The sequence below is a fragment of the Sceloporus undulatus genome, chromosome 8 (assembly GCF_019175285.1).
Source record: "Sceloporus undulatus isolate JIND9_A2432 ecotype Alabama chromosome 8, SceUnd_v1.1, whole genome shotgun sequence".
NCBI lineage: Eukaryota > Metazoa > Chordata > Lepidosauria > Squamata > Phrynosomatidae > Sceloporus > Sceloporus undulatus.
Window position 1 is genome coordinate 19723721 of NC_056529.1, and position 24059 is coordinate 19747779.

The 24059-nt window shown below is 42.9% G+C and overlaps 1 protein-coding gene across 2 annotated transcripts; it reads right to left on the reverse strand.

The window, feature by feature from the left end:
- Positions 1-4506: 4506 nt before the first annotated feature.
- LOC121937467 (dual specificity protein phosphatase 22-A-like) lies at positions 4507-23191 on the reverse strand. 2 transcript variants are annotated; one of them, XM_042480665.1, is made up of 8 exons: positions 22570-23191; positions 22238-22345; positions 18215-18248; positions 17124-17206; positions 13058-13107; positions 8691-8765; positions 8413-8584; positions 4507-5893 (listed from the first exon to the last, which is right to left on the reverse strand). In XM_042480665.1, exons 2-8 carry the CDS (start codon positions 22256-22258, stop codon positions 5690-5692), a joined length of 639 nt encoding a protein of 212 aa, XP_042336599.1. In that variant the 5' UTR covers positions 22259-22345; positions 22570-23191; the 3' UTR covers positions 4507-5689. The 2 variants fall into 2 exon arrangements, with proteins under 2 accessions (XP_042336599.1, XP_042336600.1); XM_042480666.1 differs by lacking the exon at positions 22570-23191 and adding an exon at positions 22473-22565.
- Positions 23192-24059: the final 868 nt, after the last annotated feature.

A 24059-nucleotide genomic window follows, 5' to 3' on the forward strand; every position in this document is an offset into this window, starting at 1 on the left:
CCACAGCTACCCAGGGTTTCCAGGAAGATGCTTCCTTAACTCTACCTAAAGAGATCCCTCTTCCCTGGTAGTTTTTCCTCCAAGCCCTAACCAGGACTAAGCCTCCTTAGCTTCTGAAAATACATTCGATCACATGAATTGAGCCCTGGTTTGTCTGGATGGGGTTGCTGCTCATGATTTGGGAATTTCCAGCATCTCATGATGTTCATAGAAGGCACCGCTGCCTCACCAGCAGGGAGATTTTCCCATGTTCAAGTACCAAGAAAGAAGACATGCAGGAAGACTTACTACTCCCCCACACACATCTCAAAGTTTTCTTTTAACTTGCGCTTGTGGAAAAGCAGCTTCCCCCTCTCCCCTTCTATTGATCTTGGATATGTAGCTGTTTGGGACTATAACTCCCAGAATCCCCCATCCAGCATCTCTCTATGGTAAGGAAAGGCAGGATGCAAAGTCAGGATCACAGACATAGGAGAGACAGAAAAATGTGGTGGTTGTGGTGTGTGCCTTCAAGTTGTTTCCAATTTATGGCAAACCTAAGGCTGGGGTTTATCATGGCATTTTCTTGGCATGATTTGTTCAGAGGAGGTTTGCCAGGGCCACCCCAAGGCTGAGAGAGTGTGACTTAGACAAAGTCACCCGGTGGGTTTCATGTGGCTGAGCCAGGAATCAAACCCTGATCTCCAGAGTGGTAGTCAAACCACTACATCATGATCGCTAAAATAATATCAACGATATAGGAGGCAAATTAACTTCAGGAATAAATTCATCTCTGATCCCAGATGATTATATTTTGGCCATTAAGGGGTGGGAGACAATGAAAGCTAGGCACCTGCTGGAGAAAAAGAACCCAGTAAAGATTACTCCACTCTGACACTGGGTCTTAAATGAGGTCCACATGACCCTTTTGGCATATGCCATGATGGGCTGACTGCCAACTTTTTTCTTTCACTTAGTCTCAAAGGCACTACAAGATCCCTCTGCATACTAACTGCACCCAAGTGAGGGTTATTCCAAGGAATGCCATCACTAAGGCGGTGCGGGGGGTGCCGCCTGCGCTGGGTGACACCATCAGAGGGAGTGACACTGGGCATGCGCAAGGAGAAATAACAGCCCAGAGTTCAATGTTAACAACATGGGAAGTCCTCTACTTGAATGGAAGGTAGTATTTCAGGCTGAAAGTCATCCTTGAACTTAAGTAACAGAGTGCAACCTTTATAGTCACCAGCTCATGCCACCAAAGGTTTTTGAGATCCAAATAGCATGACCCTTCTCTCAGAAAGAAAGGGGGTTCTTGGCATGTTGCTCCCTTTTGGGGGAGTAACAACCCATAAAGCCATGGACCTGTCTCTCTACTCCTCCCTCCCATGACCTCCGCCTCCTGATCCGTTTGGCTCCTTTCTGCCGTTGTCCTTTGGAAGGGTGGACTGGTTGCTGTGGCTTCCTTTAGGATGGAGATTTTTTTGTATTTCAGAAACTGTTCTTGCTCTGGGAGGATATCCCATCTTTGTTATTTCAGTTGGCGGAGACTGCGGGTTCCCCATTATGAGACCTTCCTCCCAATCATAGAAAGTCTGTCAGGGTAATACCAGTCCAAGCGATGCCACTGATTCCAAACTGTTTACTGTGGGGAAGTTTGCAGTAGGAAGTGAAGTTGGATCCCAAGTTGTCATGGCTTGGGTGACAATGTCTCCTTTCGATTTTCCTAGAAAGATGCATATCCTAATTCCTAGAAGTATAAACGCTGTTATCATTTTATCTGTTTCATGGAATCTTAACATTGGGAGGGACCACAAAGATAATCTAGTCCACCTCCCTGCCATGCAGGAATTAGCAAGTAAAGCACTCCTGAAAGATACCCATCCAAACCTTGTTTAAAGACCACTAAAGAAGGAGAGTCCACCACGCACCAAGGCAATCTATTCTATGGTTGAACGGCTCTTCCAGTTCTTCCTGATGTTTTGCTGGAATCACTTTTCTTGTTTCTATTCTGCCCTGTAGCCATGGATCACAGCGTGGCATACAATACAATCAATTTAAAGAATGTAAAACAATGTAAAATATGAAGCGGTAAAAAACATCATTTATAATCGAAAACATGTTAAACAACCTAAGCTAAAAACAGTTACAAAACCATGAATATATACGAACAGGATCAAATGGTCAGACAGCAAAAGTTTTAATAAAAAGCTGTGGTTTAACCTGGCACCGAGATGAAGCAAATGTTCTTTTCTCATTCCCCAATTCCAAACACAGTGATTTTAAAGTCCTGTTGATCTTGAAAGAGATAATAATAACCCAAGTCAATTTGTTTAGGAGCAAAACTCTTTTTGATGACACATTTGGGGCAGGCATTCGCCAACTGAGCATGATGTAACAGACACACCCATGTTCTCTCCATGGAAAAGAGGAACACGCTGAGATGCAATTTTTGCTACATTCAAAGGAATAGATATTATACCCTTGATTTTCCAACTGAGGAGTGTTTACTATCAGAGAGAGAGAGAGAAATGTCCCACTTAAGGCAAAGAACAAGATGGCAGCCCTTTTTGTTCCATGTACAAAAACCAAGTGGATTGGCACCTGAATCTTTCCTCAACACATCTGGAAGCAACAGACTAGACCAAACAACTTGCTTTTGCTTTCATGTATCTGCCTCCTGAGGCAAAGACATCACACTGCCAAGTGGTAGGGCCTTACCAAATGTGCACAATATGGAAAACAAAAGCCGAGATGCTACATCAGCGTTGTAAAGTATATGTCTCCGTATGCAAATTTACGCATGAATTGCACTAGACCACCCTTGGGATGAATGGCAACACTGCAGAACTGAACCGAGACACCAAATATGCAACCAAAGGCACAACCCAGTGGGGACGTGTATCCATGAACAGTGCATATCAGCACACAGTATGCATCCACCACAAGCACAACACCACTTCCCAAGCCTGAATTGAATACTGTATTGAACAAAAATGTCCGATTGCGTCCCTGGAGAGCCTATTGTGTATAAGATGCCAACAGCAACCCAGCCAACATATCATAAATTGCTTGACCGAGTCGTCGAATTCTCCCAGATATTATGCCTGTATTTGAACAGGGCATTATTATGCAGCCTCTGTCTGTTGATAACGCCTATTGAAACCGTAATCTCTGCTTATCACATATCTACTATAACTTCCTATTCCTACCAGAAACAGCCTGTCTTGTCTTTCCAATGGCCAAGTGTCAGCTTCCTGTGCCGTTTATGGAGTAACCAGACACACTGTCTGGGTTTTTGCTTAACTTCCTCCCTGGCCCATTTTGATGAACAGCAGAATCGGCAGATGTTTCTCAGTTTGGTTGCAGGAGGTCACTCTTCCAAGGAGTGGAGGTTCCCAGCACTGTCTTGCATAGTGGTCATGGTTTTCTGTTTTGCGAAGGGCTGCGCTTACGAAAAGCTAAGGAGATGAGATAGAAGAAGGACACAGAGTACAAGGAAACCCAATATTGGCAGAGCATCATTCAGCAACTGGGCTGTAAGTTCAGGATCACTCCAGGACGTTTCCAGGCCAAAACCTGAGACTTAGGGATGGCCCCTGGAGATGCTATTAAGTGTTATGTATTAAGTACCATAAAATCATAAAATCCTAGAGCTGGAAGAGACTTCAAGGGCCATCCAGTATAACTCCATTCTGCCATGCAGGAAGACAATCAAAGGCCTGATACAGACAGGCCAAAATAAAGCTGCTTTGAGTCACTTTGCAAGTATGCTGTTTAAATTATACATGCGTCCTAAGACTCCAGAAGCCGCACCAAAGGACTGGAGTGTAGCTTTGGTGCAGCTTCCAGACTCTTAGGACTCATGCATCATTGAAACACCATACCTCCAAATGGCCTGAAGCAGCTTTATTTTGGCCTGTCTGTATAGGGCCAATGTCTCTGTTTAAAAATCTCCAAAGAAAGAGACTCTTCTACCATCCGAGGCAACGGAGCGCTCACATCTTTTTATTCAAGCGCACCCATGGAGAACATATTTTCCTGTTTGGATATTAAGACAAAAATCTTAGCTAAAGGGCTGCTCCCAGAAGGGATTGTTCCTTCTCACTTGAAGAGATGGGATAAGGAACATTTTGCTTCTAGCTTCTAGTTCTGCATGGGTGCGCTTGCACAAAAATGTGGGTTTTATGCAATGCCCACAATTTTATGCAAAAGAAATTTGTATTTCTGCACACTATAATTTCCCCAAATGTGTGTGAATGCTTGATGAAAACTACACAAAATTCTCACCTGTGTGTTATTCTTCCCAACTGAGATTCACAGGTATGGATAAACCTATTTTTCTTTTGGCTAGGAAATGAAAAATGAAAGCTATCTTTCCATTACAGGTGATAAAGTAGGCACAGGAGCATATGAACACAACAGAGGGATGGAGGAACGGCTGCTTATACCAATAAAATCCATACCTTCAAAGTATTTGTAACATGTGTGAATGCATTTAATGTAGCGCAGAATAAGAACAAAAACTAATTTTTAAAGAAATGAGTTTATTCCACTGATTTTCCATTTTTCTTCCACAGTGGAACCCAAGACGGTTCATTTGAAGTGTCCCAAATGGCACGTAACTTCAGCAAGGTTGTTGCTTTATATGCCTTCAGAAACCACACTTTGGGGCAATGTTTGTTGTGTGTTACCAATGTGAGTTTTATATTTGCATCACACATCTGAAGATCTCTTTAAATCACTTCCACAAGTACTACTTTCAGCACTGCTCTTTGCTTTTCCATTCCCATGCAAAAGATTGATACACACCAATCTGATGCTTTTCTTACAAATAACTCTGCATAAGAAACTGTTTTTGCGCCTGGCAATGCACACCAATGTTTGCTGGAGCTAAAGAACGCGTCTCCGCTAGATTGGTCAGAGCAGACATATTTCCAAGGAATAATGCTAGAAATTTCCCTCTCCTGGATTATAGGTCCTTTTGGTAAATTCATCAGTCGCAAAGTCTCTTAAGCTAGAGAAGAAAAGCATCCCATGTCATTTGTGAATACCATGCCACAAGTATTATTATCAGCTGTCCTCTGCTTCTTGACTTCTTAGATCATTACATTTCAAAGGTCTCCTTCGGAAACTCAAATAAGGGTTTGGAGGAATGATGTTTGGCTATGGCTTTCCACATGTTTTGGACTTCATTTCCCAGAAGCTCCAGCCACTGTGACCAGTAAGTGAAACATTCTGGGTGCTGAGGTCTAAATCATCCAGAAGACCAAAGTCTTCCTATTTCATCTCCATCCGAAACAGCATCTTTGCCGTTTCTCCTTAGACTTTGGAGACACCACAACAAGCACTTAAGGGGGTTATGCTCTCTACAAATGACCACCTCAACGTCGTATGAAATGTCATTCCGAAATAAAACATGAGTGGACTTGGCTCAAACCACCTGTCAATGCTGATGGTAACAGCATCTTTAAAATGGCCCTAATCTATTGGCTCTCTGTTGTAGGGCAATGTAACACAAATCCTTCTTCCAAAGGGGAAAACAGGTAGAGTATCTTTCTCTTTAAGGCAGCTTTCCCTAACCAGATGCCCCCCCTGCAAATGTGCCAGACTACACATCCCATTATCCCCAGCTGCCGGAGAGAAGAATTAGTATTATAATCCAGCACTTTGGGGTGGCATCTTGGAAAGGTTGCAAACGGAGCTTTTGTTATCTGTTCATCCACCGACTGCTGCTAGCGTAGGGCATGTGAGGCTGCGGGTCCATTGGTCCCGGACGATTGATCCAGTTTGTGTCTCTCAATCCAGTTTGTTGTTCTTTTGTCTTCTCTTCTTGCAGGGTCAATAAACGCTGCACCTCCTCTTGGTCGCCGAATGGGTTCTTGCCATATTCCTGCTGGATCCAGGCACGGTACTGCAAATAATAATAATAATAATAATATAAAACAAATACATTTGTCCATCCATATTCACTACAGTTAGGGGCACAAGACCTCCGTGAATATGGGAAAACCACAAATAACAAAAACACCATGTTTTTATACCTGAGAGGACACCTCTTTAGGAATTTCTAGGTCCTCCATTGCAACTCTGTAGTCAACGTCCAACAGACACTGACCTAGAACTGCAAATGCCTAGTAGAGTGTTCTCTTTAGAAATATCTAGGTCTTTCGGTGCAATTTTTAGTTAAAGTTGACCATAGAGTTGCACTGGAGGACCTAGATATTCGTAGAGAGGACATATTAATCAAATCCGTGAATAATCACATCCGCAAATATCAAAATCGCAAATATGGAGGGATGAGTGTACATATGAATGCCTACTGTTCGTTAGTTTATCATTTACAGTTATTTTAATGATATGTTGTGTATTCTATAAATCCTTCCTTTTGTTTTTATACTGTACTCAGCAGGCAGGCTTTTATTCGTATTTTACTACTTACTATGTATGGCACCATGTAAATTTATAGCGCTTTGTAAATAAGCTTGATAATAATTGGTAACAATAATAATAATAAATTCCCAGCACCATTTTCAACATTTCATTCCCTGCCTCCAGTGGGTTTTCTTTTTAATTCTTTTTAAATTTAATTAAATTTAACTTTAATTCAAGTGGGTTTTCTTTTTAATTTCTTTTTCAAACATGGTTTAGAATCGTAAGGTTATGATCCAAAAGTGCCATTGCATTGGCGCACTATGGCCCTATAACTCTGCAAAAATGTATTAGAAGAAGGCAAATGTATTGTTCCAATGTGTTCCAATCCAAATATACTCTTTGGAACAGTATATTTGGAACAATATACTTCCCCCTCTTCAGAAAAATATATTTGGAACATTGTGCATCGATGGAATAATATTTTTGCATAATAACTCTACAGTTTTAAGCAATGTTTTAAAAAATAATAAGTCAGAGAGCAGACCACATCCACAGACAAGAAAAAGTGCAGAGAAGGAGAAATAGAGAATACGGGAAGGAGAGACGGCGTATTAATTTCAACCCCAAAAAGTCAATGCCGAGAACCAAAGTGTAAAGGTCATGTGAATGAAGACCGAGACTGTAATGAAAAAGTCACCCATGTGGGCGTCCTGAGTCCTGTGTGAACTCCCTCTTTCATGCAAAGTGGTGTGTTTGGGTCCCCTGATCGTTCATGCATGCCCCCAACTTTTGGGGGACTTCCAATGGGAATTTCTGGTGTTTTGCTCGCAGAGAAATATCTGCCAATTGGCTACAGAAACCACGCCGCTTGAAAGTAGTTTCTGCTCTGCTCTGCACCTGAAAAGGTGGGGAATATTTGTGTAGTGGTTTGAGTGTTGGACTCTCTGGAGATCAGGGTTCGAATCCCTGCTCGAGCATAAAAAAAACCCACTTAGGCAAGTCACACTCTCTCAGCATCAGGGGAAGGCAATGGCAAACCTGCTCTGAGCAAACCTTGCCAAGAAAACCCCATGATAGGTTCTCCTGAAGTTGGAAATGACTTGAAGGCACACAACAACAACAACAACAACAACATATATGTGTGTGTGTGTGTGTGTGTGTGTGTGTGTGTGTGTGTGTGAAGTGGGCTTGCTGCATGACACTCTGCAGTACTTGCTGCATTGACCACTATTTTGTGTCTTAATATTTGCACTAATGTTTGCAATGCACCAATATTTGTAATGCAAGACTAGAGAGCTGTTTTTGTCCTTTACAATAAGTTCTGCCTACTTGATCTTGATGAAACAAATCACTGTACGCACATTTCTAAATGTAGTCTAACCTTAGAATACCTTTGGTGTTACAAGATAAGCCTGGGACTATTTTGTTGTGTTGACATCATTCCCACTACTTTTTAAACCAGATCACAATTTGTTTTGAACCAGTTCAAATGACCCTGGTTCCCACTTAAATCAAATCGCTGAAGCGATTCGGTGAGGGGGGCCATGCACTAGATCCACATCTTTTTGACACTGATTTTTTTCCACATCTTTTTCAATAAATCAATTCTGCGCAAGTGTGAACCAAATGCGGATCGGAATCTATTTAAATTTGCCCTTCAGCCGGCTGGAGCAGGTCAATTGTGAACCAATTCATGCATGAATGTGTACCACAAGTGGGTTATTTTAGAGGGAAAAGTGCAATCAGGGCAAATGTAGTGGGAACCACACTCCGTTGTTGAATCGATTCATCAATTCGGATCACACACCGATTTATCTGTAAGTGAGAATGAGGCCGTTGTATGCCTTTGTTTCTACTACTATTACTATAAAAGAAAATTGCCAAAAATCCACCAAACTGACTGTTTCAAGCGATACAATGCCAATTCTAGGATGCCGAAACACAACAATGAGGGCTGCAGGTGAGGACAGTCCTTTATAGTTGCCCACCGCTGCTGTAAAGATTGCCCTGAAGATCCAAGAGGGCAAAGGAAAGATAGGAGCCTGAAAGCCGGCTTACCTCCTGGAGCAAAGTCGATTCGTACTCCTGCAGTTGCTCCTGGAAGCCGAAGTTGGGACTCACGTAAGAACGGACCGCTTTGGTGGCCGTCAGGCACTCTTCCCATCCAAAATTGGTCACGGTCATGAGGTAAGCCACCAGAATAGTAGTGCTGCGGGAAACTCCAGCTAAGCTGCGGCAGCCAAACCAGAGAAGCAACAACTTTGAGTAACACAGACGCAAATGGAGAAAAACAAAATTCCCTTAAGGGACGCAACAGCAATAATGGGGTTTCTCACCAGTGAATGAGGCATCCTCCACCATGCAGCCGGCATTCGTGAATAAACCTGATGCACTCCTTAAAGTGTTGTATCCTGGGAAAAACAGAAACAAAAGAAAATGTAAGGACTGTTTGCCCAAAATAATTGCCTATCTTTTTTTGTTGACTGTAGAACCTAAATGAGGCCACATCTGCATTGCAGAATTAATACAGTTTGACACCGCTTTAACTGCCATGGCTCAAGGCAATGGAATTTGTAGTTTTGTGAGATATTGAGCCTTCTCTGGCAGAGAAATCTGGTGCTCCAACAAACGAGAAATCCCCGGATTCCATAGTATGGAGCCATGACAGTTAAAGTGGTATTAAACCACATTAATTCTGCAGTGTGGCAGCAACTAGTCAGGCCATTGGGGCATCTAGCCCACTATTATCTATACTGACTAACAGGCGCACTCTGCTATTCTGTTGGATTACAGTTTCCCTAACAAATGGCCATGCTGACTGGGGATGATGGGATATGCAGTCCAATACCAGGCTGAGGGAGGCTGGAAAAAGACAATTCTGGGCAGAACCCATAACTACCAGTGAAAGTTGAAGGTTTAGGCAAAGAGAGTGAAGATTTAGATGGCATTTTAAAAGTCTGTGAGATGCTTTAATGAGCTGGTGGTACAAAGATGTGATTATGGCCAAAGAGCACAATTTTACTACCTGTAGTTATAAATCTGTATATTCCTTGCTTGCCTCTCTGAACCACTCCTTGAGAGCTGACAAAGGAAACCACAGCACTTACAAAAAGGCAATAAATGTACGAAAGAGAGAAAGAAACCAAACAAAGGTGTGCTGCGTGCCAGGAAAGAGGGACCATCTCACTGAATCTGGCAGCACCGTTTCCGGTTTGAGGATATGGCTGTAAAGTAAAGGCACGCTGATAAAAATCATAATGCGCCAAGTCCTCCTTGGTGTGTATGTATGTGCATTCAAGGCACCTGTCAACCTATGGTGACCCCATGAATGTCATAGGCTTGTCTTAAGCAAGGAATACTCAGAGGTGGTTTTGTCAATTCCTTCCTCTGAAACAGAGCCTGCAAAACCTGGTATTCATTGGCAGCCTGCCGTCTAAGTACTAACCAGGGCCAATCCTTAGCTTTGAGACCAGATGGGATTTGGTGCCCTTTTTTGTACTCCAGATGGGTAAAACAGTAAAATGATCTCAAGTGATCACAGAAATAAAGGCTGAGCTAACTTGAATGTCTTTTTGCAAGTTTTAAAAAATTTATAGCATCACTTTCTTCACTTTGGCATGATGACAATTATTATTAATTTAAAAATAACCTTTTAATTTTCTTTAAAGCCTCAGGAAGCTTCATGGATATTACAATAGGCCCTTGTTATCTACTGGGGTTTGATACCCAAACACCCATCCACCTCCCATGGGCACCAAAAGTTTTTTTTTTGGGGGGGGGCTAAGACAACCTCCAGAATTACTGGAACACATGGGGATTCTGGGATGTATTGTCCAAAAGAGTGACTTTTCCAGAAAATGGAAGAGAAGTTCATGGTTTTAGATCAATGAGCAAAGAGTTCAGAGTTTTGATCCAGCGTTTCCAGCATTAAGGTCCTTTGAGGAACCGACAATTTGGTCTTCACCTTGAAACCAAGGTGATGGGTCTCAAACCCCGCCGCCAAAGCATCAACCCCAAACCGTTGCAAATCAGCCCCTTCTCCTCCTGCTTCTTGGAACTCCCTTTCTAAGTCCACAGAGATTGTGAAACACAAAGTCTCAGGCACTAGGCAGAAAATAGCCTATTTAAAAGCAAAACTTCCTTCCTGTGGCCCATTGCTTAGAGGCATGTTATGATTGCAGACACATTCGAACAAAACTAAAAAGGAAAAGGAGGAGAAGAAAACTAACACCCCAACTATGTCGAAGGAGCTCTTCTTTCTTTTAGTTAGGACTTTACGGGGGGGAATTTATAGTTTAAGCGGAGATCATCTCATGAAAATCACGCAATCGTGATTAAAATGTGAGTTACATTTTCACACACGGCACAATTAAAGAGTCATTATCCCGGGAATAACCAGGCAATAAACGGCAACAAATCGTTCACAGGGTTTTATAACTTCTGAATAATAGTGAAAAGGGACTCAATGGAAACGGATGGAATTCAGTTTCTGAGACATTTCAGTTTCTGAGACAGGATCAATGGAAGAGAATACCATGAACAGGCAAGTGAAATCAAAACAAAAAGAAATGGAAAGTCTCAATACTTCCAGGGACTTTCCCCCCGTTTCTAAATAAGCCGTAAGTCTTGGAAAGGCCGCCAAGATGGAACTAGATAATATCCACAAGTGTAAAGATATACCATTGATCGACAAAGTCAGGCTCATCCAGGCAGGGACGTAGCTAGGATTTTAGGAAAGGGGGGGGGGTCCAGACTAAGTGCCACCATTATTATGGGGCTTGAGTGCAGTGGCGCAGCAGCACACACCATTCATTTTTCTAATGGAAGGGGGGGTCTGGACCCCCAGAACCCCCCCCCCCCGGCTACGTCCCTGATCCAGGGGGTCGTATTTCTGGTTTTGATGTATGGTTGCGAAAGCTGGACAGTGTAGAAAGCTGATAGGAAGAGGATCAATTCATTTGAGATGGGATGCTGGAAAAGAGTTATGGGTCCGAGAGCAAATCAAGCCTGAACTCTCCCTAGAAGGCAAGATGGCTAAACCAATGATGTTGTACTTTGGCTATACTATGAGAAGACAAGACTCATGAGAAAAAATTGTAATACCTGGTAAGGTAGAAGGCAGTAGGAAAAGACAGAGACCACATTACAGATGGAGAGACTCAACCAAGGAAGCCACAGCCTGACTTTGCAAGACCAGAGCAGAACGGTTGAAGATAGGGTGACTTGGTGGTCTCTCTTTCATGGGATCGCCATCCGTTGAAGCCAGCTTGATGTCAAACAATAACAACAAGAGTGAACACAACAGCCTAAATCCTATTACAATGGACCCTTGGTATCTGCTGGGGTTTGGTTCCAGGACATCCATGGATGCTCAAGTCCCATTAGATACAACGGCACAGTAAAATGGTGACCCTTATATGAAATGGCAAAATCGAGATTGAATCCCTGGATATGAAATCCATGGATAGGGAGGGCTGACTCCTGCTTTGAGTAGACCTTTTGAATTACATTTACCTTTGTGTCGCCTCACCATTCAACAATAGATTGAAGGCATCTACTCTACTTGGAACTAACAATAGGATGGCAACCCATGGGGATTTACCTCTGAGTAAGCATACATGGAAATTAGGGGTCTGGAGAGTTCAGGGCATCCTTAAATATCTGTTTCTTTTTAGATCTGAATTTTTCGAGGAGGTTGGAAGGTTTTGGGAGATTGGCAAGGGGAATTCAGGGGTTATACAAGTGGACTCCATGGCCCACACACATAGGGACATCGTTTCCTTACTCCGGTTTTAGGAACAGTATTAGGCACTACTAGATTCTTGGAAACGTTGTGGTTAGCAATTCAAAGGAAAGGCTGAGTGGGTGTGCAGAAGGACAGACACAGATGATACTAGCCATGCTTCTTGCAACGGAACAGAGGAACTGCTCTATGAGGAAAGGAAACAATATTTGGGGCTACTGAGAGACATGTAAGTGAAGATATTACCAAGGTAAATGATGTATAAGGTGGATGTTGCTTGGCCACATACTTGGCTAGTTTTCATCCATGAAATGTCAGAGACCTCTGCATTGGCTAGGGACCCGGGAGTCCCTACTTTCCATGGCTCATTTTGGCGCACATACACTCTATGCTCAAGAAATAAAACATTTTCACCACTTTGCACAAGAAAGATCCAAAAATCCAAATAGGATCCACTCCTAAATACTTTTGCGCATGCGCCAGGATGCCTCCCATTTCTTCTTTATCTGTATTCAGCTTCTTACATCACATCAGCTCTTGCATTGAGCGGATCTTTTGATTTTCGGTATTTCTTTTCAAATAGCCTTTTTTGTAGGAACATGGGGAAACCTTAATCCTCCATAGAAGCAGAAAACTAGCACTGTTTATGTCTGGTGTCTTCATGTAGAAAGTGATATACAGTGCATTTTTGTACCAAACAGGGTACATATTTCAAATTTGCCACATCTGAACCATGCTTGGGAAAAACTAGAGCACTCTAATGGGGGATAGAGAACATATGTGCCTCAGATGGGGTTGGACTGTAGATCCCATCTTACCTGTCTATTAGCTATGCTGCCCAAGGCTAATGGGAGCTGCAGTACAACAACATCCAGTCCAACTTTGCTCATTTTGATCTTAAACAATGCTAGAGCATTTGCAGTGTGTGCAGGAGATGGAGGAAAAACTGAAATAACTTACAAGTTTTGATTGGAGGAGTCTGAGGCTGATATACAGAGGTAAGTCATGTCCTGAAATGAAAGGGAGAGACTTATCATTCATGTTTTGCTTAGCGATGGAGAAACTTTCAAATTCTGGGATTAAACTCATATTGGAAATCACTCTTTGGTTTAGTTTGTGCTTTGAGAACTATCCTACTGTTTATTTTCACTTGCTTGCCTTATATCCAGCAGTTCTTCCATGATGCAGAAATAAAGCCATCATTTCATCTCTCATCGACTCCATCAACCCAGCTAATGGTGAGAAATGATGGGAGTTGCAGTCCAAAAAACTTCTAGAGGGCCATATTTTTCCATGGCGCAATGATACCCAACCTCAACTGTTTGGGACTTCGATTTCCAGAATCCCCAGCCAATAGCCAGGGAAGATGGAAGTCCAAGTCCAAGACCGAAAGGAAAGGAAGACCACTCTAGATTAATTTCCTCTAGTTCAGTGCCCTCCTAAGGTGTGGAACTAGATGTCCCATTATCCCCAGCCAATCTGGATCAAAGCTTGCGAATGGCAGCTTTATGCAATAAAGATCCAGATGATGATTAAGTTTTGCCTATGTAGAAAGAGGACCTTGAGGCTTCAGGTCTTTGCTCCCTGCTTTTAGTCATTTACAGCAGGTCAACTGTTCGATTTCAGCAAAAAGAGATAACAGACAGGTTCACAGACAAAAGAAGGAGAAACCGAAACCTTGTGAATTTGGTTCCGATCATTAACCCACCGGCTCAGTCCAGCATCGAGAAGGACAAGAACTTTAAATAGGATGCAGGAGGAGCACAATAGAATAGGACTGGAGAAGAATAAAGGGATGGTTCTTTTTTTATTTTGCCTTAACAAATTAAACTTAACAAATGTCCTTTGTTAGGAAGAATTTTATTTTACTGGAGATGCAAATCTAGGAGGCTGGAGAGGTCAGGGCCACAAAAAACCAGCCCTGCATGCTGCCCCAGGACTGCACTTTGCCCCTCCACCGAAAAAAGAGCTCAGCCATCTTAGAGCTGCGGCCAACAATTGCAGTGTCATTATTGTTTGGGGCAGAGATTGTGCTATAAGGCCAGTCTTTCTCAACTTCGCTGCTCTCATCTCAAAGCATGTGGAATTTTTTTTAAAATCATGCATCAAAAAATATTTTTGCATATGTTGCGACACTCTTGCATCTGCAAAATCTTCCAGGTGGGTGTTAATGTCTCCTTGCTCCTGCCAGTGTCCTCCTTGCTTGTCCCTAACCCAGGTATTCAACCATGTTGCACCCTTATTCTTCTCAAAGCATCAATTCCTCCCCAAGGAATGGGACCCTTCCTCGGCCTTTTGCCAGCGGGGTGTGCATGGGAACAGCGCTTGGCTCTGCAATTCTTTGGCTAAATCTGCGATTGAGATGTTGCTCAATGAAGCCATGTGTTTCTGGTTCCTCTTTTTCTTCTTCTTCTCCCTTTCCTCCCACCCACCCATCCCTGGCCTCCTTTAGTCCATTGTGTTGTAAGACCTCTGTGCGAATTCACCATCTGTCTGGCAAGCTGGGAGAGATGGAGCCCAAGGAACTGTGGCTTTGGTGAGCGGTTTTCCCCACAAAGAAAGAGAGATTCCCCTGGTTCCTCTCTGGAACATTACTCAGAAGAAACTATTACCAAGGAAAGAGTTTTCATGGGGTTCCTGCTTGGACTTACTATCCTTACTTGGGGTAGATCTGCACTGTGGAAATAGTGCAGTTTGACACCACTTTAACTGCCGTGTGGCTCAAGGCTATGAAATTTTGGGATTTATAGCTTGGTGAGAGATTTAGCTTTCCCTGTGAGAGAGCTCTGGTGCCACCACAAACTACAAATCCCAGGATTCTGTAGGATGGAGCCATGACAGTTAAAGTGGTGTCAAACTGCATTAACTACAGCACTATATAAATAAAGCATAATAACAATAGTTCCGTTTGCAGTGCGGCAGCAACTGGAGTCAGATCACTTCGGACATCTATCCCAGTATTGTCTATGCTGACAGACAGTTGGATTATGATTCTCCAAACGCCATGGTTGCACGGGTCAAAGATGATGGGACATGCAGTCCCACACTACTGGCTGCTGGTGATGGGATATGCAGTCCAACACCAGGCTGAGGAAGGCTGGATATAAGGCAATTCTGGGGAGAATCCACAACCGACAATCAAAGTTGAAGGTTTAGGAAGAGGGAGCGAAGAATTAGATTGTATATTAAAGATTGGTAAGATGCTTTAATCGGCCAGTGGTGCAAAAATGTGATATGTAAGCAAACAAATTGAGGTACATGGAGCTTTCGGATGCAACTGATGCATGAGAGCAACATAACTATAGGGAAATGTGTGTGTTTGTGCATTCAAGTTGCCTATTGACTTATGGCAACCTCGTGAATTTTATAGGGTTTACTTAGGCAAGGAGTACTTAGAGATAGTTTGGCCAGTTCCTTCTTCTGAGATACAGCCTACAAGAAATACCCAAGTCACAATAATTGTGTAGCTATACTGCCCTCTAATGGCAGTGATGTCTCTATTCACAATTTTCATGCAATGCACAGCTCTATTCACAATCGTCACGTTTTCTATGTAGCTAGATTTAGGGTCCCTTTCACACTATGCAGTTATATAGTGCTATGATTCCTCTTTGTTCTTTTACGCCTTCAAATCATTTCCAACTTATGGCAACTCTAAGGTGAGCCTATCATAGGGTTTGCTTGGCAAGTTTTGTTCAGGGAAGAGAAGTTGCCATTGTCTTCCTCTGAGGCTGAGAGTGTGTGACTTACTTGGCCAAAGTCACCAAGTGGCTTTCATGGCTGAGCTGGGAATCAAACCCTGCTCTCCAGAGTCATAGCCCAACACTAAACCACTCAATATGAGCCCTATATAATTGTGTAGTGTGAAAGGACCCTAGAGTCATGTAGCTACACAGAAAGCATGAAGATTACTAATAGAGAAGTTGAGATATCGCTGCTTGTGGCGTAGTGTTTTGCATGTTGGACTACAACTCTGGAGACCAGAATTCAATTGCAGGTCCTCAGAAGAAGGCAATGGCAAACCCCCTCTGAAGAAACCTGCCAAGAAAACCCCATGACAGGTTCACCTTAGGATCTCCATAAGTCAGAAACGACTTGAAAGCACACAACAACAACGATTCCTCTTTAACTGCCTTGGCTCCATTCTGTGGAATCCTAGCATTAGCATTTTCAGAAAGGACATTTAGGAATCTGAGTTAGAGAGCTCTAGTGCATCACCAAACTGCACAGCCCAGGATGCCATAGGGTGGAAACATGGCATTTAAAGTGGAATCATAGCATTGCAATTGTATAGTGTGAAAGATTACAAAGCCAGGGATGATGTGGAAAGACAGAGCCCATGTGCAACGGTGGGCCCTGAATCATTTGATCCTTCCTCCAGCTATGATGAGAAAGCCAATACTCTTATTTCTCCCCACAGCATCTTTCCTAAGATCTGAACTTATAAAAGTTACTTTTTTCAACCACATCTCCCAGAATCCTGGAGGAGAGATTCCTGGAGTCATAACAGCAAATCCAGACTGGTTAAAAAGTCGCATATTTTGTTCCTGTTCCTTCCAGTTTTATGTTACTGTTGTTGCTGTGCACCTTTGAGTCACTTCTGGTTTATGGCAACCCTAAGGCAAGCCTATAACTGGGTTTTCTTGCAAAATTTGTTTGGGAGAGGGTTGCCAGTGCCTCCCTCTGAAACCGAGAGAGTGTGACTTGCCAAAGATTACTTTCCATGGCCAAGCAAGGATTCAAACCCTGGCCTCCAAACTCGTAGTCCAATACTCAAACCACATCACCATATTGGCTCTTCCAATTTTATACAGTGTTTAAATAAACTGATTTGGGGAGCTGGTATCAAAAGTTTCTGATCATACAAGGAACGGACAGAAAATATTATGCAATAAATAAGATGTTTATGGACCTTTAAAGTAACATCAGAAAGAACAAGAAGAAAATCTGGGACCCTGTGGCCTTTTTAATCAGTGCGGATGTTTAAGAAGAAAGGAGGTCCAGTTTGCCTCTATTCCATACTCACTTCTAACACAGGTTTGGCATTGTTATGCACCGACAAGATGTGCGTGACCCCATTCTTCACCAAGTTCTCTCTGTCTTCAGAATCTGGAAGGAGACAAAAGTTTCTAAGACCCCGAATGAACAAACAGGTATAGTGGGCATAGTTCTCAATGAAATGGTAAAAGTCTGGAGAGGTGATATGATAGCCCTGTTTAAATATTGGAAGGGATGTCATATTGAGGAGGGAGCAAGCTTGTTTTCTGCTGCTCCAGAGAATAGGAGCCAGAACAATGGATGCAAAATTCCAGTTCAACATTAGGAGGAACTTCCTGAGAGTAAGGGCTGTTCGACAGTGGAACAAACTCCTTCCTCGGAGTGTAGTGGAGTCTCCTTCCTTGGAGGCCTTTAAGCAGAGGCTGGATGGCCATCTGTCGGGGATGCTTTCATTTGGATTTCCTGCATGACAGAATGGGGTTGGACTGGATGGCCCTTGGGGTCTCTTCCAACTCTATGATTCTATGGAGACTAACTGGATGCTTTTCTATCATATGAATAAATAAAGGACCCCCAGATGGATACCAAAATCCCTGGTCGATGAGATCTCATTGTATACAATGGCATACTAAAATTGTGTCCCTTATATGAAATGGCAGAATCAAGGTTTGCTTTTTGGAATTTATATATTTTAAAAATATTTCCAAGCCAGGAATGCTTGAATCCATGGATTTTTTTAAAAATGATACTTTCCAGCTGTGGATAGTTGGATCCATAGCTACAGAATCTATGGATACAGAGGAACAACTGTATAGTGTTTTGTACATTTATGTCACTTTGCAACCTTCTTTTGAATAAGCAGGGTATCGATACTATTAAAATTAACAACCCAGTACAGAACTGATATGCTTTAAGAGATCCTGTGTATATATTCTTGCTTCATAAATTTAAATCCCAGTGGTGGAAACTGGATTTCTAACATTTTTTTAAAAGATCATACTCAGTTGTAATCATCTTAACCTTTGTTGCTTCAAATTTCAGGAATGAATGGAAGACTCCTAAAGCTACATACAGTATACTCAATAGCTCCTGGGAGATACATAACTGGAAAACACTCACCTCGGATGTTTCCAAGATACAGGCCTCCCACGACCTGAGAAGAAGACAAGAAAAACAATGTTAAGGTATTTAAAAAATGCAAAGGCAGACTTAATGCTGAACATAAAGAAAACAAAAACAATGACCATGGACAATCTATAAGAATCCACCCTAGATAATAAGGAAATTGAAATAGTTAAAGAGTTGCTGTACCTTGGATCAAACATTGTTCAGAATGGAGAATGCAGTCAAGAAATCAGAAGAAGACTAGGAATGGGAAGGGCAGCTGTGAAAGAACTAGACAAGATGCTAAAGATATACAGTACAGCCGAGTTAGAATCGTCCAAGCCATTGTATTCCTCATCACTGTGCGGATGTGAGATTTGGACAATGAAGAAGGTGGATAGGGAGAAAAGCAACTCATTTGAGATGTGATGCTGGAAAAGAGTGCTGAGGATCCCATGGACAGCCAAGAAGACAAACAAATGGGTCCTTCAACAGGTAAAGCCTGATCTCTCCTTGGAAGCCAAGATGGTCAAACTGAGGTTGTCGTACTTTGGCCACATCATGAATCATTGCAAATGACAATAATGCTAGGAAAGGTGGAGGGAAAGAGAAAGAGAAGAAGACTGAATGCTAGATGGATGGATCAAGTAGATCACAAGTTTGAATTTGCAGGACCTAAGCAGAGGATAGGGAGGCTTGGAGATGTCTGTATCACAGGTAAGTTGGGGTTGACTTGAGGGCAGTTAACAACAACAATAACTGCAATGGCATTGTGTCATGGGGCCTTTGGAACCTGCTTTATTGTTATTGTTGCTGTGTGCCTTCAAGTCTTTTCCAACTTATGGTGACCCTAAGTTGATCCTATCATGGAGGTTTCTTGGCAAGATTTGGTCAGAGGAGGTTTGCCATTGCCTTCCCCTGAGGCTGAGGGAGTATGTCTTATCCAAGGGTTTCATGGTCAAGATGGGAAATTGAACCCTGGTCTCCAGAGTCGTAGCCCAAACCACAACCTGCTATTGGCATTCAGATGAAGATTGCAGGGAACATAGAATGAGTGGCTTAACGTAAAAAATGCAAGACTCTGGCTGGTTCTAGAAACACACCAAGCACCTTAAAAGCTTCCTGCAGTGATCGTGCAAACAGACCTAGCTTGACTTTCAACTAGAAGCAATGTCCCTGTGGCCCAGAGACACCGAGGCTCTGTTTAGTGTTCCTATAGCAGCAACATCTTCCAAACAACCCCAGGTCTTGGCTACAAGGCTAGATCCACGGCACGCATGAGGGTGCTATTTTTAAACACTTGCCAAAACATTCAAGGGTTGGAATCTGAATTAAGGCTCTGAAACAAAACAGGTACCATTCCTTCTTTTGGCTTCTGAAGGGTGAAGAATATTTAAAAGGCCCTGTTCCATGGTTCCCTTCACTAAGTCAATAAGGGAACACAGGAGCAGCCTTGGCCAGGAAAGTCGTCTTCTCCAAAAAGGAAATGTACAGACAGAATGACAGGTTGATTCTCCCTTATCCAAAATGCTTGGGACCGGAAGTGTTTTGGATCTTAGATTTTTTTCCTTTCAGATTTTGCAATATCTGCATAGTGAAATATGTGTGTGTATATATACCTTATACACATAGCCTGACGGTAATTTTATACATAATATTTTAAATACTTTTGTGCATGAAACAAAGCCTGTCTACACTGAACTATCAGAAAGCAAAGGTGTCCCTGTCTCAGCCACTCCTGCTTAGCTTCTAGATCAGGCAGGATTTGGTGCCTTTCGGGTATTTATGACCAAGGTCCAAAATACGCTGCAGAAATAATCCAGTTTGGGACTGCTTTAACTGCTCTGGTAATCTTGGTATTTGTAGTTTTGTGAGACATTTAGCCTCCTCTGTCAGAGTGCTCTGGTGCCGCAATAAACTACAATTCCAGGATTCCTGAGCCAGGGCAGTTAAAGAGGTCTCAAACTGGATTGTTTCTGCAGTGTGTTTGGGACCTCAGTCATAAAACCCAGTGGGTGAGTTTGAGACTTTAATCTTCTCTGAATCTGACCTACTTCACAGGATTCTTGTGAAGATAAAGTGTGGAAACCCTTGAGCTTATTGGAGAAAAATGTGAATTGTGTATATAGCCATGCCTTGAGCTGTCAATGCCTCTTAACTACTTGCAGGACACAAGGTCATCTTTGCTGTCAGTTCGGAGACTAGGAGACTTGGATCTGTTCAGACAGATGACAATATCAAGGAGTCACAGCCCTTCTTGGAGAAGGCATGTAACCATCAGATACCTTTCTCTTGCAGTTGTTTGAAAATTAAACCTTAAAAACAACAGGAAGAGGGGCTTTGCTTTGAGTCCATGTCTCTATCTGGGTCATGGATCTAATTTTAATTCGGCAAAGCTGTGACCTTCCCAATTATTTAGGGACGCTGAACCGTAACTGATCCCTCTTCTGCTGGTCAGGTGCAGCTGCATGGTAAGTTAACAGTTCCAGGAGTTAAAAAACAAACACAGGACACAGAAAAATAAAGTCATACTTGAATGCAAAGTGAGGTTTTTGCAGGATTATGGAGGGGAAGAGTGAATAATAAATCTTGCCTGGCTAACTAGAGATAGGCAACTGACTGTGTTTTATGGAGAGAATGGCCAATTGGTCGTTCTACTAGTTAACCTTTTCTTGATACTGAACCTCAGGGTGTGTCTACACTGTAGAAATAATGCAGTTTGATACCACTTTAACTGCCGTGGCTCCATCCTACAAAATAGCCTGGGATTTCTAATTCTGTGAGGCACCAGCACTCTTTGGCAGAGAAGGCTCAAGGCCTGGTAAAACTACAAAGCCCAGGACTCCATAGGATGGAGCTACAGCACTTAAAGCGGTGTTAAAGTGGTGTTAACCAGCATTATTTCTGCCGTCTGGATGCACCATCAGTCAGTGAATGTCCTTTGGGCAGCTGTTCCTTTACTCTCAGGGCTAAATCCAATTGTTAGTCCCATGCAGTGTAGATACTCTGAATCAATGGGAACTTGGGAAGTCAACACAACATTTATGTAATGAGACTATGCATTTATGCATGAGACTAGCAATTCGATTCAGCCCACTTTATCACAGATTAATGATATACCCTGCAGTATTTCAGAAATAAACCCCAAGACTAGTGTGGCCAAGCAATATCAGAGGGTCTTCAATACAGCAAAAGTTATTAATGTGGAAGGACAGACAAGCCAAACAGGCTGCAGCAGTTTGCTTTTGCCTGAATCTACAGGGAAAGGCTAGAGTTTGCCTCCACTGCTCCTCTTTCTGCAATGCAAACTAGTCCTCCACTTTGAACTCATTTTGCAGCAACAGAAGCCAGCTGAGGATGAAATGGGGAAGCGGGAGGAGCAGAAAGAAACCGGGACACTTTAAAAACAGCTGGAAAAGTGGGGTAATTTCAAATATTTTTATCGGATTAAGTGTTTCAAATGTGTCACATAACAGTTATTTCACTGATCCTTGTATCACTAGCCTGCAAAGTAGGCCAAGGTTGTCATCACAATCATCTCTTTTTGTGCATGCTGTTTTCACACATAATTGTGCCCAATAATTGTGCAGCTCACTGAAAAGCATGATCAAATGACCAGTACAATACAGCACCCCAGTACAACAGAAATAATTATGAACATTTACTATTGCATCAGTTGGCAAATTAGTAACACAACAGGCCACACAATCAAACTTTGCACAAAATCAGAATAAACTGAACTAATAAGCAGGAAAGAAGATAAATTCTAATATATAAATATAAGACACCAAGCTCTGTATCATCCCCATACACTGGCAAGAGAGGATTGCAACTAAGCATATGCTTTGCCCAGTGTCACAAGGTTAGCTCCTAGGAGAAGTGAAATTGGAACTCATAACTTTGGTTGCTTTATTCCACCTATTATTTTCTTCAAAGGGAATTGCAAAACTGTGAAACCCACTTAAGGTACCATTACAGAATATTCTCTCCTCTCCTCCCTTTGTGCTAAGGTTCAACAAACAGCAAGGGTTGTTGTACCTTACTCATCCCGCTCCCCATGGCAGCTCTTCGTTCTCAGGCACGCATGGGCATGTGCGAAACCACCTCCGTTCACTCTGGGTTTCCCCCCCCTCGGTCACCAAAGCACTGCAAAACAAGAGAGAGAAAGAGAGAGGGGAGAGGAAGGAAGGGACAAAAATAGCCCTGTGGTTGAAACTCACTTTTCTCCTGCAACACCTTCAATGGTGCATTTATCAGCTGCTGAATTGCTCACCGTTTGTTTCCCTTCTGAAAATTGGCATGCGGCAGAGGGAAGGAAAAGGCACAGATCTAGGGGCATGAAGGAGGCCCAGAAATCTCAATCCACTTACCAGCAGTCTCCAAAACCAGGACCAAGTACTAGAGGCTGTCAGACACAGCAAACAAGCATTAATGCTAAGGGTCAAGGCAGGACACCGAGAGGTGTGAACTTGAGTGTGGGATCTCTTCCAGGTCTCTGGATCCGGCGCCACCAGCGGTGACACAGGAGCATTGGTCAGTGTCTTACTGATCCCTGTGTGTGGCATCCCATCTCTTCCTTCCTCTGCCCCCTCCACCCCGGGCTTTTTCCACCCATCTCTGCTCTATGAGTCACTGTGCTACAGCTGTTATTATTGCCAAGGGAAGTGTCCAATGCACTGATGCAATGCAGAGATGTGACTTTTCGAAATCTACTTCAGGAAGGAAGGGGAAAGGAGAGCCAGCAATGTAGCTGTAACCAATTTGGAAGACAAGTAAGCACCGCTAGCCCAGGCCCTCGCTTTGCCACAGTCAGCTTCTAATCCAAAGCTTTCCATCCCGTCTTCCATCCTTGTCTGCATCACTCAAGTCAGCTGCAAGAAAGCAGTTCTTGGACTGAGGCCAAAGCATCCAACAAAAGCCGTTTTCTTCCAGCTGTGGTTCTGTTTCTTCCTGCCCAGAGAGAGCATGCGTTAAGACATTCCCAACGTGTATCTTCAGTGGTGGTTTTTGAAGGGAGAAATAATGCATAGGATCTCTGTTTTGGAACAAGGAGGGTCTCCCACATACACACAGGTGCAGCAGCATTCTCTCTTTCTGCACTGGGATCAAGAAAGCTCACTGGCAAATAGGCAGTCAGTGCTGCGCCAGAGCTATTTTGAGCTATTCACATAGCTCCAGGCATAGAGCACCGAGAGGTTAACCTCTGCCATCCCAGCCCAAGTGGCTCTCGGATTACTAGTTTAAGAATCAGAAGACAAGAGGGATGGAGCCTCTGTCCTGAGCACCAGGGAATGAATAGTAGTAGAGACGTTCTTTTCCCAAAAGACCTCTGCAGGATCAATAAATGAGAATTGCCAGATCTGGACTAACCCAGAGCCTGAGATTTCAGGGCTCAAACCTGAGACGCAAGGACAACCCCCTTGTGATATCACAGGAGGCAGACGAGAAGGGTGTTACAATGAGCATCCTCTGGTAATGTTGTTAAGCATGATACCTTCACCATAAACCCTAGTTGCACATTCAGATAAAAAGCATTACCTCAAACAAATTAGGACATTAGATAAACACACTCTTTTCTCTGTGGGTAGCATCACACTGGACAGAGGCAACCTGGGTTTTAACAGTTTCTTTTTGTGGTGCTAAAGTGTTGGTTGTTGTGTGCCTTCAAGTCATTTCCAACTTATGGGAACTCCTAGGCAAATCTAAAATGGGTTTTTCTTCTCTTCAGAGGGGGGTTGCCATTAGCCATCCTCTGAGACTGAGAGTATGACTTGCCGAACGTCATTCAGTGGGTTTATATGGCCGAACCAGGTTTCAAACCCTGGTCCACATAGTCCTGGTCCAATGCTCAAACCACTAC